The following is a 15,525-nucleotide window of genomic DNA, read 5'->3' as shown; positions in this document are numbered from 1 at the left end:
AACAGCCTCAGGATACCTCGAGATCACTCGGGGGAAGTTAAAATAAACCGAGAAGAGTGAGGAATGCAAACCTGAGGGGAAAGGAGAGGATAAAATGCAATAGAAATGACAAAGACCCCCAAAGCATGAAGCCAGAAAGACCAAGACAACACTTATTGCCTAAGACCACAAAACACAATAAAACGGCAGACCTCCACGGCTGGCCGTCCATAACCCCTCCAGACTGGTACCTAGCCGGATAAACAAGAATTTTGGACAAGACAGTCTCTAAGAGGTCTTTCAACCTTCAGGTTCTTTGACGGTCTGATTTTAAATTAACTTAAGGCAACTCCTTAATGTATCTTCGTAACAGGGACACGGCTTTTCACTATGTCCATGGATAACTGTTGGCTTTCTTTCTATAGCGGATCATCCCAAACCGAAGGGTGGTGATGGGGATGAAGCGTTACACGATTCATGAACATGCTAGCCTGCACCAAGCTTCCGTGAAGACCTAACAGAGCTTCGGCAAAGCTGAAAACACACGGGGATCCGGGGGCAGATGTTTGAGAGTAGAGCTGGGGCGCGGTGGGCGGCGAGCCCACGTAGGTGGCCGCCACGTTACAAGGCCAACCGTGCATCCCAGAGGCACAGAGAAGTGCTTTCCATGATGATCTACCAGCCTGTGTGTTAATAAATCCCAGGCATCTACTTGACTTCAGGCTACGAAGATAACCGAAGGACAGGAGCCAGTTTTCTTCTTTGGGAAATTAGCAGGAAGCAGTGGGGTTTCTGAGCTGCCCGCCCTTCCCTCCCGCACACCCACGCTCTCCAAGCTGGGCGATTGCTCACACATTTCCTGGTGCTAGAACCACAGAACAGGGCCATCTCCTACAGGATCCTTGGAGGGCCCATCCCAGGCCGGCGCTGAAACCCTCGGAGGGCATGAACGAGCCCCTGGAGGTTGCTTGGGCAGCCTCGCCCCCTCGCCCCCTCGCCCCCTCAGACAGCTGGGCCAGCTCGTACTGCCCCTCTGGCCCCATAGCTGCTGTTCTCTCCACTGCCCGCCTCCGAACAGAAGAACATCCAGAAAAGAGCCACCCCTGATGCTCCCCAGTGATGCGCAGAGAGGCCCCAGGAGCTGCGCCCAGTCTCCCCTGGAATGGCCCAACCTTTCTTGCCTGGGATAATGAACAAAAAACCCTTTCTTCAGAGTCTGCCACTGTTGCTGAATGACCAGGACATACCTGAAGGGGCTTGGTTAATTTACAAGCCTTAGCAAGAGCTAGCTCACTTCCTATATGAAATGTGTAGAAATTAGTTATCCTTCTCCCTTGAACAGCCCTAGTAAGAGCCTGATGACGGAATGCATCCCAGCAGACAAATCTAAAGGCAAGCGGTGGACCTAAATGCAGATCTAAGCCTCTGGGACTGCTCACTTAGTGTTCGCAAAGTGATTTCTGTCTACAGAGAGTACAGTCAGCTCTTCCTTAATTATCGTTAAATAATACTACACATAAAACACATTATATTTCATTAAGAGTGTGATCAGCTTGGTTTTTTTAGTCTTAACCTTTGTGGATACAAAGGGTACAACTATGTTTGGCTGGTCAGAAAACTTTGTGAGCAAGGGAAAACGACCCATGTTTAAGTGTGTCAAGTAAGTAATGGAAATTTCCCGATTCATAAATGCAATACCGACTTTTTAAAAAGCTGGTGCAGAGAGACCATGTTATTTAATGACAATTTTACGGAACTGGAAAAATCATTGTTATGTAAATTTCTGGAAAGTAATTCCAACTTGCATTTATGTATCACATTAAAGGTTACAGAATGCAGCCCATAATGCCACTTGGCACAGTAGGAGTGGGAGGGAGACGGATTGAGATGGGTCATCCCTGTATGGCTGTGGAAACTGAGGCACACACTAACTGTTGGATCCTGATTGAAGAACCAAACACTGGGGCTCTACTAGGGACTTGGCTTTAAAGCAGCCCAAGCTCTCTGCCTTCCAACAACTCAGTGCTCAGTAAGAGAGGCGGAGGGGGTCTACTTACTTTGAAATGTTACGATAAGAACAGTGAAGGGATCCCAATATGCTATAGGGGACCCAGAGGAGAAGCAGGTGCGCACCTGGTGGTGGGATGGGGGGGTACAGGAAAAGAGGGTGGGCCCAGCAGAGGCTTCCTTGGGGGTGGGAGGGGGTCTCCCTGACCTGAGTCTTGGAGGAAAGAAGGCAAAGCATGTATGCAAGAGCCGGGCACCTTTGAGAAACGCAAGTCACTTGGTATTGTAGGATACTTTGCACGATGGCACACAAGTGAATTCAGCGTTTTTTAAAGGATACAGAAAATTAATGTGAATTCAATCAGGAGAGTAGAAAGATCCAACATGCATTCCAGAAGATTCCTGTGGTGGCCACAGAGGGAGAGTGAATTGACCAAGGTCATCCCTAGGGCTCAGAGAGGAGAGAGACTGGGGCTGGGGCAGTGAGTGCAGGGGAGAGGCCAGATTCTGGTCTGCAGAATGGGCAGGTGTGTGACAGAGGGAGAGAAAAGTCAGGACAATGCACTTATTTTTAGCACGGGTGACCAGCTATGCCGTAAATGGCTAAATAGTAAATGGCTATGCCATTTACTGAGACGGATCTGCAGGAGGAAGGCCTGAGAGGAGAGAGGGAGCATGTGAAGTCCCCGTACCCAATTTCCGGCTGAGCCCAGGGTGGCTAAGGCTCCCAGGGCATGGCGCTCGCCTTCACTGCAGAGGCAGGTGACCCGTGTCCCGACCCTCGGGGGGGCCAGCGTGAAAGACGCACAGAAGGGCAGGACACTGGCCAGGAAGACCAGGGTTGCTGGTGCGGGAAACCAAGTGGGGGGTGGGGCTGGAGAAGAAATCCCATGGAAGTGTCATGGAATACAAGGAATGCAACGTTCCTGTTACTTTATGATTTTTGAAAACACATCACTCAGAGATGAAGTATTTACCGTTGAAGTGTCATGATGTCTGGGAATTCCTTAAAATATTCCAAGAGAAAACAACCATAACAACAAAGTGAAAGGTAGCAACAAAACTTGAAAATGTTGTAAATGTTTTATGAAGAATGTATGTGTGTGTTTTCCAAAGGAGATTTGAATAACACTTAGAATAAAAGGGAAAAAAATCACGATACTCAACTAAAACGTCCTTCATAATCTTAACGGGAGACAATTCAATAAAGTGGTTGATGGTCTTCAAAGCTAGAATGCGGAACAGTAAAGTGACCATGAACCAATTTTTTTGGAAGACTGGCCTTAAAAGGTAGGGCAGGACACACAGGATGGAGAGGGAAGAGAGGACCAAGGGACCAAGGTGGTGATTTTTTGGTGGGAACAGGATGTCTTGAGCACGAAGAAAAGACCCAACAGAGAAGGAAAGACCAAATCTGGGAGAAATTGGAAAATGGATGCCGTGTTCCGTCTAGGACATACCTGGGACTCACACCCAGGTTCTCAGAAATCCCAATCCGTGTTTTCATCCCTATGGGTTAGTTCTTAACTTACACAAAGTCAACCAAGAGACTCTTTGACCCTGAAACAAGAGCTCAGAAATCTGAAACATTTCCTTCTGATCCTGTCTATACCCATTGCCTTTCGGGATCGCCGCGTTGTCCATGGGATAAGGATGTCTCGGTGCTTTGGAAAGCGGTTAACAGGTCACATAGAGATCCTCATCATTACTCACCTGCATGCACAGCACGAGGCAAACAAGAGTAGAGGGTGTGCATGCCCAACAGGCCTGGACCCCAGTCGTGTGTCGACAAGTTACTGGTAGTGTCCCTTTGAGGAAGGTGCCCTCCCGGGACCTTCTGTGTTTTCACCTGTAAATTGGAGTTAATAATGCCGACTTTGAAGAGTGCTGTGAGACTTGACATTCCCAGCACAGAGGCTGTCTTTTCAAACATCAGCTCCCTGTTACTTGGTTCTGAATTTACCTCTCCGGGATGAACCAGATCTCCACGGAGACGAATCACTGTGCAAAACTGTTCGACCCAGGTCTTTCCCAACCCTGTTCTCATGTTTGAGCTTCCCCTCCATCAACGACTGGATTGTCGACCTCTGGCTTCTCCGGGTCTTCGAACCTGCAAGACAGCAGATCAGTGACTCGGCACAGAAGCATATTACCTCTGAGGAGCGCGGGCCGTCCAGCCGGTGCTGGGTTTGGTCGCGGTATCGTGCCCAAGGAGGCCCACTGCCGATCTCTCTGCCAGACGCCTCACTTGGAGTTAATGTCCTCAAGGAATCATTGACAATGACCTCAGTCCCTTTCTTCTATCAAATTTGACAATTCAAAATATGTTCTAAAGGTACGGTGGGGTATTTCCCCAAATACTTCTCTGTGGATTTTCCTCACTGTCACTCCTCTCTCCTGCACCGAAATCTTCTGGCAGATTACCCAAGTCCACTAAGGCTTGAGATCAGATGCAAATTTTAATTCCAAGTCATCACCCCAATGATTTTATAAAATTGTTTCGAAAGTTTCAGGCTGGTGCCACTGGGTCGCGGTGACACATAAGCATTTGGTTGGGTTAGGAGATCCTTGTCCTCTCTCCCCGAGTGGGGTCATGCCTCCTCCACCCGCGCCCTATAGCCCGGATCCACCCAACATGGAACTCCCCACATGCCGCCTCCTTCCCCCGGTGGGAGAGTGCCAGAGCATGTTCCGTTTCGCGCAGAGTTCCCACCTGGCACCTGGGGCTTCGCTTCGCCGTGGCAGGCGCCCAGGATTTGTTGGATGGATTTATAATGTCAAAAATGTCCTGTACAATTTCTACAATTTTCAAGGAGTCTGAAATCTTTTGATGAGACTTGCACGTTCTTCTGGTTCCAATTTGCCTCTCTGCTCAAGAACCCTGATATTTATTGCCTCAAAAAAGAACATCAAGCTTCTGTTTGACCTCTGCGGGGTCAGGGAGCTTGTCCGTTTAAAGGGCAGATGGCCTTATGGTTCAACGGCCTGACCCTCAGGTCATTCTCCATGTTGAGCCACAGTCCGTGCCTTCCACTGACTAGGGGCAGCTCTGCGGTGTGAACTCCCTGCGAGTCTTCACTTGCTCTTCCTCTTGGTGACCCTCCAAGACCTCACAACCACTCACCCGTGTTGTGTGAAGGTTTTCTTCCTTAAAAGACAACCCCTCTTTCGATTCCTGTTCCCCCGTCCTGGACACGTCCTAGTTCAGCAGTCTTTAACGGTAATTCCCCGAACTGGAGTGAGCATGACATCAGGACACACAGTGAAGCCCCAGGTCAAGTGCGGATCACGTTTCTCCCACCCCGAACACAGCTCTTCCACTGACAAACCCGGGTCCAGAAAAAGGCGAGATTCCTCTTGGCCTCTGAAACTTGGAATGTGGCCACGCGCTCGGGGCTGAGTCTGAGGCCCCCTGTGGAGACCCGGTGTCCCATCAGGAGAGGGCGTGGGAAGAGACTCCCTGTACTAGCTTCTTCAGTTGGAAAAAAGAAAAAGAGTGTTCTAGTTAAAATCTTCATTTCACTCTTTCCTCTTCCCACAGAGGAACCTGGAGGGGTGTGTCTCCCGACGTCACTGCTGCCAGGTCCCCATGGCCCTTCCCCGGCCTCGAAGCCCTGCCACGGCCTGTGTGTCCACGGGCAGAGACTGTCCAGGAACTCGTCACACGGGCCGAGACCAGAGCTTTCCCATTTCCCTTCAATCATTCTGCTAACCTCTTGAATGAGAACTCACCTTTTAAAAGGTACGACTGAGAACACGGACAGCCCAGATGAGAAATGCACACCGTTGTTTTCAAACAGCAAGACAGCAGGGGAAGAAGGTGCTGTCGTAAGCGGCGGGGTTTGTTTTTCAAGTGTGTGTGGTGTGTGTGCGCATTTGTGTGCAGCGTGGCCACGCCCAGTCCCTGCATCCAGGGAGCTACGTGGCAGATTAAGCACAGCAATGTTCACTGCCACCTTCCGCCCAACTCCGTGGCTCGCTGTGCTCTTCGGTGACAGCAGGTAGACGGAATGAAAGCGCCTTCCTGGACAAAGGAGCATGGCTACCTGTAGAAAGCCCGGGACTGGGGAAGGTGTCTCCCTGGGTTTGAACCTGAGCTCCCAAGCCCGTGTCCTCTGGAAGGAGTTCCCTGCACCAGGGGGTACCAGGAGATTCAGGCCGGGGATTTCTGCTCGGTCCTCGCACAGGCTCTCATTCTTCAGTTAATGTCAGCTGCCTTCTCCAGACTTTGGTGTTGCCAGGTCCTCATTTAAAATCAAGACCCTTGTCCTAGAACCAGCCACCCACCAGGGTGAGAGGTTGTCAGCAGTTTGAGCCATAAACCCCACCTGCGATGAGGTCTGTCTCTGCACACTATGAAACCTAATGGCCTTTCGGGGAACCCCTCAGATGGTGCTCCCATCGTCGAGCAGAGGGGCATGAACTCGGCGTGCTGTCTGTCTCCCCAGCAGACTGATGCCAGCGCGGGCCTGGGGCGCTGCACCCCGTGCGGCCCTCTCCTTTCCTCCATGGCACAACCCTAAGGCCATGTGCAAGGGCCCACCCACACCTCCTCTCTTTTCTGCCAGTGGAGACATAGTCATACCTTCTAACTTGAAAACACTTTACATCTTTTTAAATTCAAGTTCCGTGAGTGCCTCAGAACCCCCAACTTCTCGATACCATCATCTCATCTGACTGGGGGTTCATTCTGTGTCCATCCTGTACATCCCGCGTGGCTTACATGGCGAGAGTGAGAATGGTGTGTGCGTCTGGTGCAGGAATGAAGAGATGAGCTTCAGGAGAAAACGAGAACTATAGCATCACCTTCCAAAACAAACAAACAGTGTGTATGCCCTGGAGTCTACAAAAGATTAAAAAAAAAACACTCTGGCCATTCTCACATAGTCTTAGATGAATTATCTTGTGAATCATGCTTAAAACTCTTCTGCTTATAGAAAGAGTGCCAACACTTGGCTTTGTGTTCTGCCAACAAATATAGAAAACCACAGATCAAGACAAAGGATTTAGGCCACCTCCTGAAACCAAGGAAAAAGATCTTAACAAATCTCAAGAACTCCAAGATCTTTTTATTGATTTCAAATTCCAATAGAATGAATATGTTTTATCTAAATATTTTTATCACATAACTGAAACATTGAATTATTTTTTCAGAAATAGAGTTAAATACATCAATCTAGTTACAAATTCTAATATAAAGAGTACAAAATATAATGTTATAAATTGTATTTAAAAAAAAAAAGAAATACAAATTCTATGGTCTTTTGCATTTTACTGCCTCGAAGTATAATTAGCAAAGTTGGTGAAGAATGAACATCTTCCCTCGGTCCCATGACATGGGCGTGCGGGGGCCCAGGAATGCACTTACACCACCGCTGGGAGTCCTGGCCGGTGATTTTTCTTTTTCTCAGTGAACAAAATGCTCTGCACTTAGAACTCACCAAAGTTAAAAGCAGTAAAACAGCATATGCTACTTTGTCTAGAAAGTGGGAAGGAAAAGTTAGACAAATACAGTCCCTCTTGTTTGTACATCACTGAAACCTCTCGGGGTTTGAGGAGTGATCGTATTTTGCTTTAAAGCAGGAGTGTTGGTAAAGGGACTCTGGCCACGAGAATCCAGGAGGTGCAGTGTCTTTTGGACACAGACTGACACATGTAGTCCCTTGGTGATCCAGGGGCACAGGGGACACTCATCCCATGGACTATGAGCGCTCTCACTCGTTCTCGCTCTCTCAGGGGGAAGAACGAGCAGCTCCCTGGGAGGCACCGAGAGAGACGGCACCTCTTACCTGCTGCACTCAACACTACATCCATCCTAAAGCAGTGCTCAATTACTCAATCTCTGTGTGCCTGTGCCCTTATCTAGATGTTTCTGTAACGTTACATAACCCGTGACAGAGCGGCCAAGTCTGAAGATGGCTCTCGACACACTGGGCAAACTCCACATCTTCACCTGACCCTGCGGCCACGCGTAATTATTAACCAGAGCAATTTCCTGGGGCACGTGCATTTCAGGAAACCAGTGTCTTTCTTGGTTTCAAAAATAAGTACGTATCGGAGGGACCTCTCAAAGCATTTAATACTTTTCAAAACTGGAAAGGCAAAATCCACGTGCCTTGAAGATCTGGACTGTGTTTTGACCAACGTGAAATGTATCCATCTGAGACGCCAAGAGACCCTCCCAAAGCAGGCAGGGAAGTGGCAGAAGGGCTGAGTGGGTCCCAGGGAAGAGGCTTACCAGCTGATTTTTCAGAGAATTTAAATGTTCATTCTTCAAATTAAGGAATATGAGTGGATAACCTGAAAGATTCCTATAAGCTATTATTTCTGTGTTATTTGACTTGGACAACGAGGAAGAGACGTGAGCCGGGAGGAGGAGAGGGCGAGGAGGAGAGCCAGACCAACGGAGCTGCACCAGGAGCGCAGGCGGGGCGGGGAGATACCCGGAGAAGCTGCAGTGTAGACAACCAAACCCTTTATTGTCTAAGTTACATTAGACGCCAACACTGTAAAAATCCTGTTAAGAAACGAGGAAACAGCAGGTCGGTAGAGGTAGCAGAAAGAGTCTGTAACAGTCAGAAGATGACTTACAGGAGAGATCGTGCGGGAATTATCATTCGAAAAAAGCGAATCAAAACATATTGGCTAAATAAATAAGAAAACACAAATCATATTAAATACAATGGTCAAACGGACATCAACGCATTAACAAACCCAACAATACTGATGGCCAGTGGGAGAAAGAAACCACAGTCAGGCCCGAGAACGGCAGGTCTTGGAGGGTGGCATCCTCGGAGGGTCCTCCTCCATCTGCTCAGTTACGTGCAAACCTACTTCTGCACTCTGCACGGCACACGCTTCCGTAAGCGGACTCGGGCTGCGCGCTCGGCCCACGGGACCCCCAGCGCGCCCCTCTCTTGCCACCAGGCAGCTCCGACTGCCGGCGGGGCTCCCGGGTGCCGCTTCCGAAACAGGAAGAATGGACACGACACCTCCGTGTCACTTTGGGTACAGAACTGCTTTTAATCGCTAGATCACAGAGAAAGACAGGACCAGATCAGTAGCCCCTATGCATTCCTGAACTGTCACTATTCACTTTCAGCCCAGAAAATGAAATGCGGAAGTTATTACTTTGGGGAAACTATCAAAATGATCAAACGTAAGTCAACAGAAAGGCATTCTGATTTCTAAGGTGAACAGAGGAATGTGTCTCTGCAACTTTGCTCAAGATACAGAACAGTCAATTACAGCTGCTCGATAGAATCTGCATGACATTCCTAATTACACCGACACAACAGATCATTCTGGTACATATCTGGTGTAAGAGTATCAGGAAAAAATAAGTAAAGACGTCACATACACACACATACGTATACATACGTGTGTGCACATCCATATGTATGGAGAAGCTGGTCAGTTACATCGCATTGTTTGCAAGTGTTGCCACGTAACCGGAACCTCAAGTAATTTAAATTCAGTAACAAGTAGAATCCAGAACCAAACATTAACTAATAACAACATTAACAATAATAATAATATAATAATTATTCAACAAATCATTAGAACAGGAAAACCACACTTTAGGGTTTGTGTGTGTGTGCGTGCGCACGTGTTTAAACAAATCTTTGTATCAGAAGCCCATTTTCTACAAAAAACTGCACTAATCCATTACTGTATTAAGTAAACTGTCGCTCTCACCAGTATTAAAGGTTAGGATAATTTCTGTACATGTAAAATTATTGCTTTTTTGAAAAATATATTTAGCATGCTCGTTTTAATCCATTTCCTGCCTTTACAAAATTTCACAATTAAAAAAAACCTAGTAAAGCTTTTGCAAAAAATTTCACAGAACATTTTCATTCAAGGCAGCAGTAACTTTTGATAATGCATAAAATCATATGTGCAAAAATCTGAAACTCTCAGAAATATTACCATCACACATAGTGTCACGGTAATAGGAAAAGAAAATATTTATATCTGTGGAATACAATTTTAACTGCGTACACTGCACGGTTTAAGATCCTTTGTTATGGGCCTTAACCCCCACCACAAAAACTTGCATTTACGGGACTGAGGAAGAGGTATATAAAGCCGCCCCCACCCAGGGGCCTGGGGACCTCCACGCTCTGGGAATGAAGGTACTCATCCTGCGGAGGTCCCCAGGCCCCAGAAGAAAAGACATCTACTTGCTGGGCTGGTGGAGGGACAAATGGAAGTGGGGGAGAGGGGGAGCAGAGGGTTCCAGAGCACCAGGGCCCCCAGACCTGCTCAGGGATTCTCCCGCCATCACTAAAATGGGTCTAGACCAGGAGGGTTCGGTGGCTAGAGAATTTACGGGCAGTCTTCCTTGGTGAGCAGTTTGCAGAATGTAGCCCTGTTACAAAAAGGTCCTGAGAATAAACAAAGAAGCCTGCTTGTCTTAGTGTTCAACTAGCTCTTTTCCGAAACAGAATATAAGCACTCCCATAGACGTGTTTCCTCTGTGGGCTCGCTGAGCACAGATGATGGGAAGGACGGAAAGAGCAGACGGGAAATGCCCACGGCCCCCGAAGGCCACCCCAGACAGTTAGGACCTGCCGCGGCCCCGCGCCAGCGAGCCTGCTTTCCACAGTGCCCGACGCTACCTCCTTCCGCTCTCGTACGGACTATCTTAAAGACCCCCTAGGACACCGAGAGGCTGTGGTATTAATACTCTGCCAACCTCAGCTCCACCACCGCGTGTCCTGACATTACCCGACAGTCCTCCGGAGCGTCGGCGGCTCCCGCACGGCGCTCGGCTCTTCAGGCTCTCGGACACGCACAAGAGTCTCTCTCCAGTGTCTCAAACGTGTCTCGAACAACACAGATGCCTGTGCTCTCCTGTGCCTGCCAACACCACTGTTTATTGTAAGAAAATAGGGGACTATGGTGGATGAGCACATAGATGCATAGAGAATATCTACATGGGATTCTAGAGTAGACCACCTTCATTTATTCTGAAACGTTTCACAAGGAGGAGAAGCATCTCCCTTCAGTCTCCACTCCAGCACAGGGCGCCAGGATCGGAGGTGTCCGGTCGGGAGTCCTGCAGCTCTTCCACGGGGTGGCTGGGGTCACTGCTGGGACGTCCACGAGGGGGCTGCGCACGGCTGTCGTGGGGCACCGGGGTACGCCGGAAGTGAGTCTCTAGGTTCCCTTTCTGAGAGGCACTGTCAGGACGGTATCTGGGTTAGAACGGTCTCTCCCCTGGATGAGAAAAAGCAGACAACAGAAAAGCTCATTTCTGCCTTTTGGAGTCCAAGTGCCTTTTTCCTATTAATTTCCTTATCAACACCCATGAACACAAACAATGACCTTCAGGCAGCAACCCCATCAGGCCGGTGAAGACCCCTGACTTCAGTGGTCACTGTGCTCGAGCAGGAGAGATTTTAAATGGGCCTTCCTGCCTTACGAGGCAGCCTTAGACAATCATTTCCGGAGATTCAGAGAGGATTCTTAGACTTCTCTTGTTTCACACACAAGAATGGCAAATAATAGTGTCTGAACCGGCTCTGAAGGTCAAAGGGTGGCAAGATGGAATTGGGGGAGGGTTCCCAAAAAAGCAGACTTTTGTAGTACAAAGCAGATTTACAGGTGAATGATAGTTTCAAAACAAGGCTGAATTTGGGGGTCATACAAACACAATAAGAAAAGGACAGCTCTCACATAGGTCTGTCACAATCGAGAGTGCTTTTACCAATTTCCATAAATAATTACCACGTTCGAAAAACAGAAGGGGTATTCTAAAGTCAAGTGCACTGCAAGATAAAAATGGGGATAAATGTGAGCCTGTAGCTTTTAGAGAAGGCTCTCAAATGACATCTGAAGCATCACTATTTGAACAATGGAGTTTACGATCTGAGGACAAAAACAACAGGGCAAGATTAATCTTACTAAACTGCATTAACCTTCAGCTAAAGTCTTGATGAAGTGAGACCCGTCGCTTGAAATTAACATGCATACAGAAACTACAGCCCTCGTACAATTCTAACTGGTTTCCAGCTATGCCTCTAGGAACCCTAGAAATCAGGGGTGGGGGGTCTGGTTGACATCATGAATTAAGTGCTTCTTTTTAGCTAATAGTTTCAGAAAGCTCCTATTTAAAACTAGCCCTACATTCAGGACATCCAGTAATCAACACTGAAGGAGGCCCAGTAAGATACTCGACAAAAATTCTGGGGGAGGGGGGTTGATGGCGGGCACAGTGGAACAAGCAGAAGTTTATCTGACATCAAGTAGATGGTGGATTTCCTGCAGTAAGCTGAGAGCGAGGTTTTACATCTTTTGCACCACGACATCACACCACGGAGACATTCATCAACAGGGTGCTTTCAGAACTGCTCCTAGATACATTCGAGGAAGGAAAATGGCCTTTGTGCTTGCCAAGAGAAAAATGAGAGTTATTGTTAGTTGTTACATGAATGGCCTTGGAAGTCTCTACAAAGTAACTGTACGTAGCAAACAAACTTGCAGGCGATTCTAAACAGTGTGGATTCTGTACACACAACTCGGACTGCACCCCCAACAGTCACCTGGACCTCTCTTCCTTGGGACCAGGATACACAAACTTGCACGGGGCAGATAAAAAAAAAAACACCAATAGAGAGGTAACAGGAGGACAGGCCTCCTCCATAAAGGACAGAAGTTTTAAATTGCAAAGCTCAGAAAGTTTTAAAAATGTTTCAGAAGGACTGCAAAATCTGGTAACCCTAATAACCAGGTTGTTAAATTTAGTCCATAAATCTAGACACAGAGATGCAAAAATATGCTTTAAAATCGAAGGGATATGTTCAAATAGCATCTTGTTCTCTAAGGAAGTCATTCTGACTTACTGATTCATTGGGACCACATTTTATTACTCAATACAGCTGTCCTACAGGCTTTTTAGGAAATGAAAGAAATTCATCTGAGAAATCAGGCAAAGGGGAAATGTAGTCACGGAAGAAAGGAGTTCCAGAAATACTTAAGTGCACACAGTATTTTGAGCACACCCAGGTTGCTTTCTCCCCCCTACAAGACAGAGTACTCAGAGAAACACGTTTCTGGGGTGCCTGGGTGGCTCAGTTGGTTAAGCGACTGCCTTCGGCTCAGGTCATGATCCTGGAGTCCCTGGATCGAGTCCCGCATCGGGCTCCCTGCTCGGCGGGGAGTCTGCTTCTCCCTCTCACCCTCTCCCCTCTCATGTGCTTGCTCTCTCTCATTCTCTCTCTCTCAAATAAATAAAATCTTTAAAAAAAAAGAAAAAGAAAAAGAAACACGTTTCTGGAAAATTTGGCTTTTTTTTTTGGCTGCTGTGTGAATTGTGGGCTTTTCAGTAATGCTGAAAGAAATAATTATCTTCCTTAATGCATTTCAATGTTCCAGAAATGGATATGGACTTCTGGAACTTCGTGAGGTCTACTTTTTTCCCTTTTGTCTTTATAAGGTAAGGGGATGCACAGGTACTCACGTGTCGGGGGCCGATGACATAAACCCCTCCCAGGACACACACGGACCTCTCAGCCTTCAGATGGAGGGGTACATGACTAGCATCTGGCACACGTGCATGGCACTCACTGCCTAACAATACTGCACACAGCCCCTTCCTGACCACGACCTCTCCTCGCTGAGCCACGGGTGAGTGGCGGCTCACGTGACCGCGTGTCACTCTACACGAATCACTCAACCTGTTCACAGTACGTTTGACTTAAGAGAAAAATGGATAATGTGTTTTAAGATGTTTGTTTGGTTTTGTGAATATGAAAGCCGTTTAGACACCCGAGCTGGATTTTGAAATCTGATCTGTGATGCTAAGAATCTAACGATGATCCGAAATCTGACTGTACATGTATTCAAGTACGCCCGCTATGTGATTTCTCCATCATCTGCATTATAATATCCACAGCTAAACAGGGGACAGATTAGGGTCCCATTTATTTTCTCATTTCCCCTTATTTTGATTAATGGAATTATTTCTCTGGCTTAACTATTTTAAAATAACATTTAGAATAATAAGAAATAAACTATCAATCATAGTCTTTAAATTTTGGCAAGGAGTCTAAACACACTGGAAACACCAGATTTCCTATTTCAGCAAAAGTCAGTCTAGTCTTTTAAATCCAAAAACTAGGGGGTTGCAGGGAGAGAGGGTTCATTTTTCTTGGTTCTAAATATTATTTTAATTTCTATGTTTAACCACATAACAGAAAAAAACAATTTCTTCACAACACACACACAAAAAACCTCCTAGTTTTTCCCCCCTAACATCCATAGGACAATGATACCCATACCTCAACCTATTATTTTTAAAAAATATTCTTTCTAATGATGAATACTGGTGATTACTAGAAATTAAACATTTACTCAGTCATGCTAACTCTATGACAAAGCATCTTGAAATGACAATATGCATGAAGCCCTCCTCTCATTTAGAATTTTGCTTTAAATATTAGCTACCCTCATGATTGGAATTCAGTGCATATTACAAGAAGCACAAACAGCGGGGCCTTTATTCCTGAGGGTGGGGACGATGCGCCCACAGCGTGGTCATACCTCACTCGTGAGGACGGACCCTCCCCTCCAGCACCCAAGCCCTGCGAGAGTAAATGCCTGCCGAACAGACACGGTGGCCATGAGCCTCCTTCTAGAAACTCTACTACTGAATCCACATCCATAACTTGCAAGGGTTCAGCGATCCTGTCCACTCCACCTGTGGGAGGAATGCCCGCTGACCAGTGTACGCACGGACAAGAGAGTGCTGCCAAAAAACACATCGAGAGAGAATCATTTCACTTCTGCTCAAAGTTTCTGTTCATTCTGACCCAACGGAATCAGGCCCATTTTGTCTCGTGGACCCGGACGCCGCGCCTGATGGCCTGTTTCACTCAGAGCCCCAGGACATCGTGACCTGTCCGACTCCGCTGGCACAGAGAACCCGGGTACCACTCCAGCAAAGCGAGGGCGGCTGCAGTGTGGCTGCAGGCGGGGCCCGGCGCCTGCCTGGCTGCTTGAGGCCTGCCGCGCCCAGAGCGGCCACCTGGGGCCGGTGTCTCGGCGACAATACTCTTCTCAAACGACACATCCTCCCTCTAAGGAACAACTCGTCCGTCAAACGAGAGCCTCTGCAAGCACGCTGCCGGGTTCTGACCAAGCCGGGAGAGGCCGAGGAAAGAGAACGGCCGTCAGGGCCGGTTCCCCAGCTCAGTCCGCGTATGTGCGCGCCCGAGTCCCCTGCGGTCACGACGGACAGCGGTCGTGCGCGGAGTCCACAGACCTGGGAGCCTGCGTGAAGCCACACGCCCGGGGGTGGGGGACAGTCAGATCAGAGCCTCTACTCAGGACCCCAAGATCTCAACAGTTTATATCACTTAGTTCTCCGAAAGTAGAATTCGCTCAGTGCGACTGGATTTCCATGTTGGAAGCTATTAAACACACGTCACCTCCTGTTCTTCTCCACTTCAAACCCACATATTCACTTTCCTGTTGGGACACTCCTAGTTGGATCCCCAGGAGGCACCCCCAAACGCAGCTCAGATGGGACCG

At 47.8% G+C, this 15,525-nt stretch overlaps 1 protein-coding gene across 3 annotated transcripts in view; it reads right to left on the bottom strand.

Moving 5' to 3' along the window:
• Positions 1 to 8,435: 8,435 nt before the first annotated feature.
• ZNF516 (zinc finger protein 516) overlaps positions 8,436 to 15,525 on the bottom strand; it is a 114,297-nt gene continuing 107,207 nt past the window's right edge. For all 3 annotated transcript variants that reach the window (XM_064578758.1, XM_064578756.1, XM_064578757.1), the window contains one exon: positions 8,436 to 11,211. In XM_064578758.1, coding sequence (XP_064434828.1) covers positions 11,152 to 11,211 — 60 coding nt within the window. In that variant the 3' untranslated portion in view covers positions 8,436 to 11,151. The remainder of the gene's footprint in view (positions 11,212 to 15,525) is intronic.

This window comes from Mirounga angustirostris, unplaced genomic scaffold (assembly GCF_029215605.1).
Source record: "Mirounga angustirostris isolate CCGP_5_RB_7025 unplaced genomic scaffold, mMirAng1.0.hap1 SCAF_14, whole genome shotgun sequence".
NCBI lineage: Eukaryota > Metazoa > Chordata > Mammalia > Carnivora > Phocidae > Mirounga > Mirounga angustirostris.
This window is presented reverse-complemented; position numbering and strand designations above follow the sequence as displayed.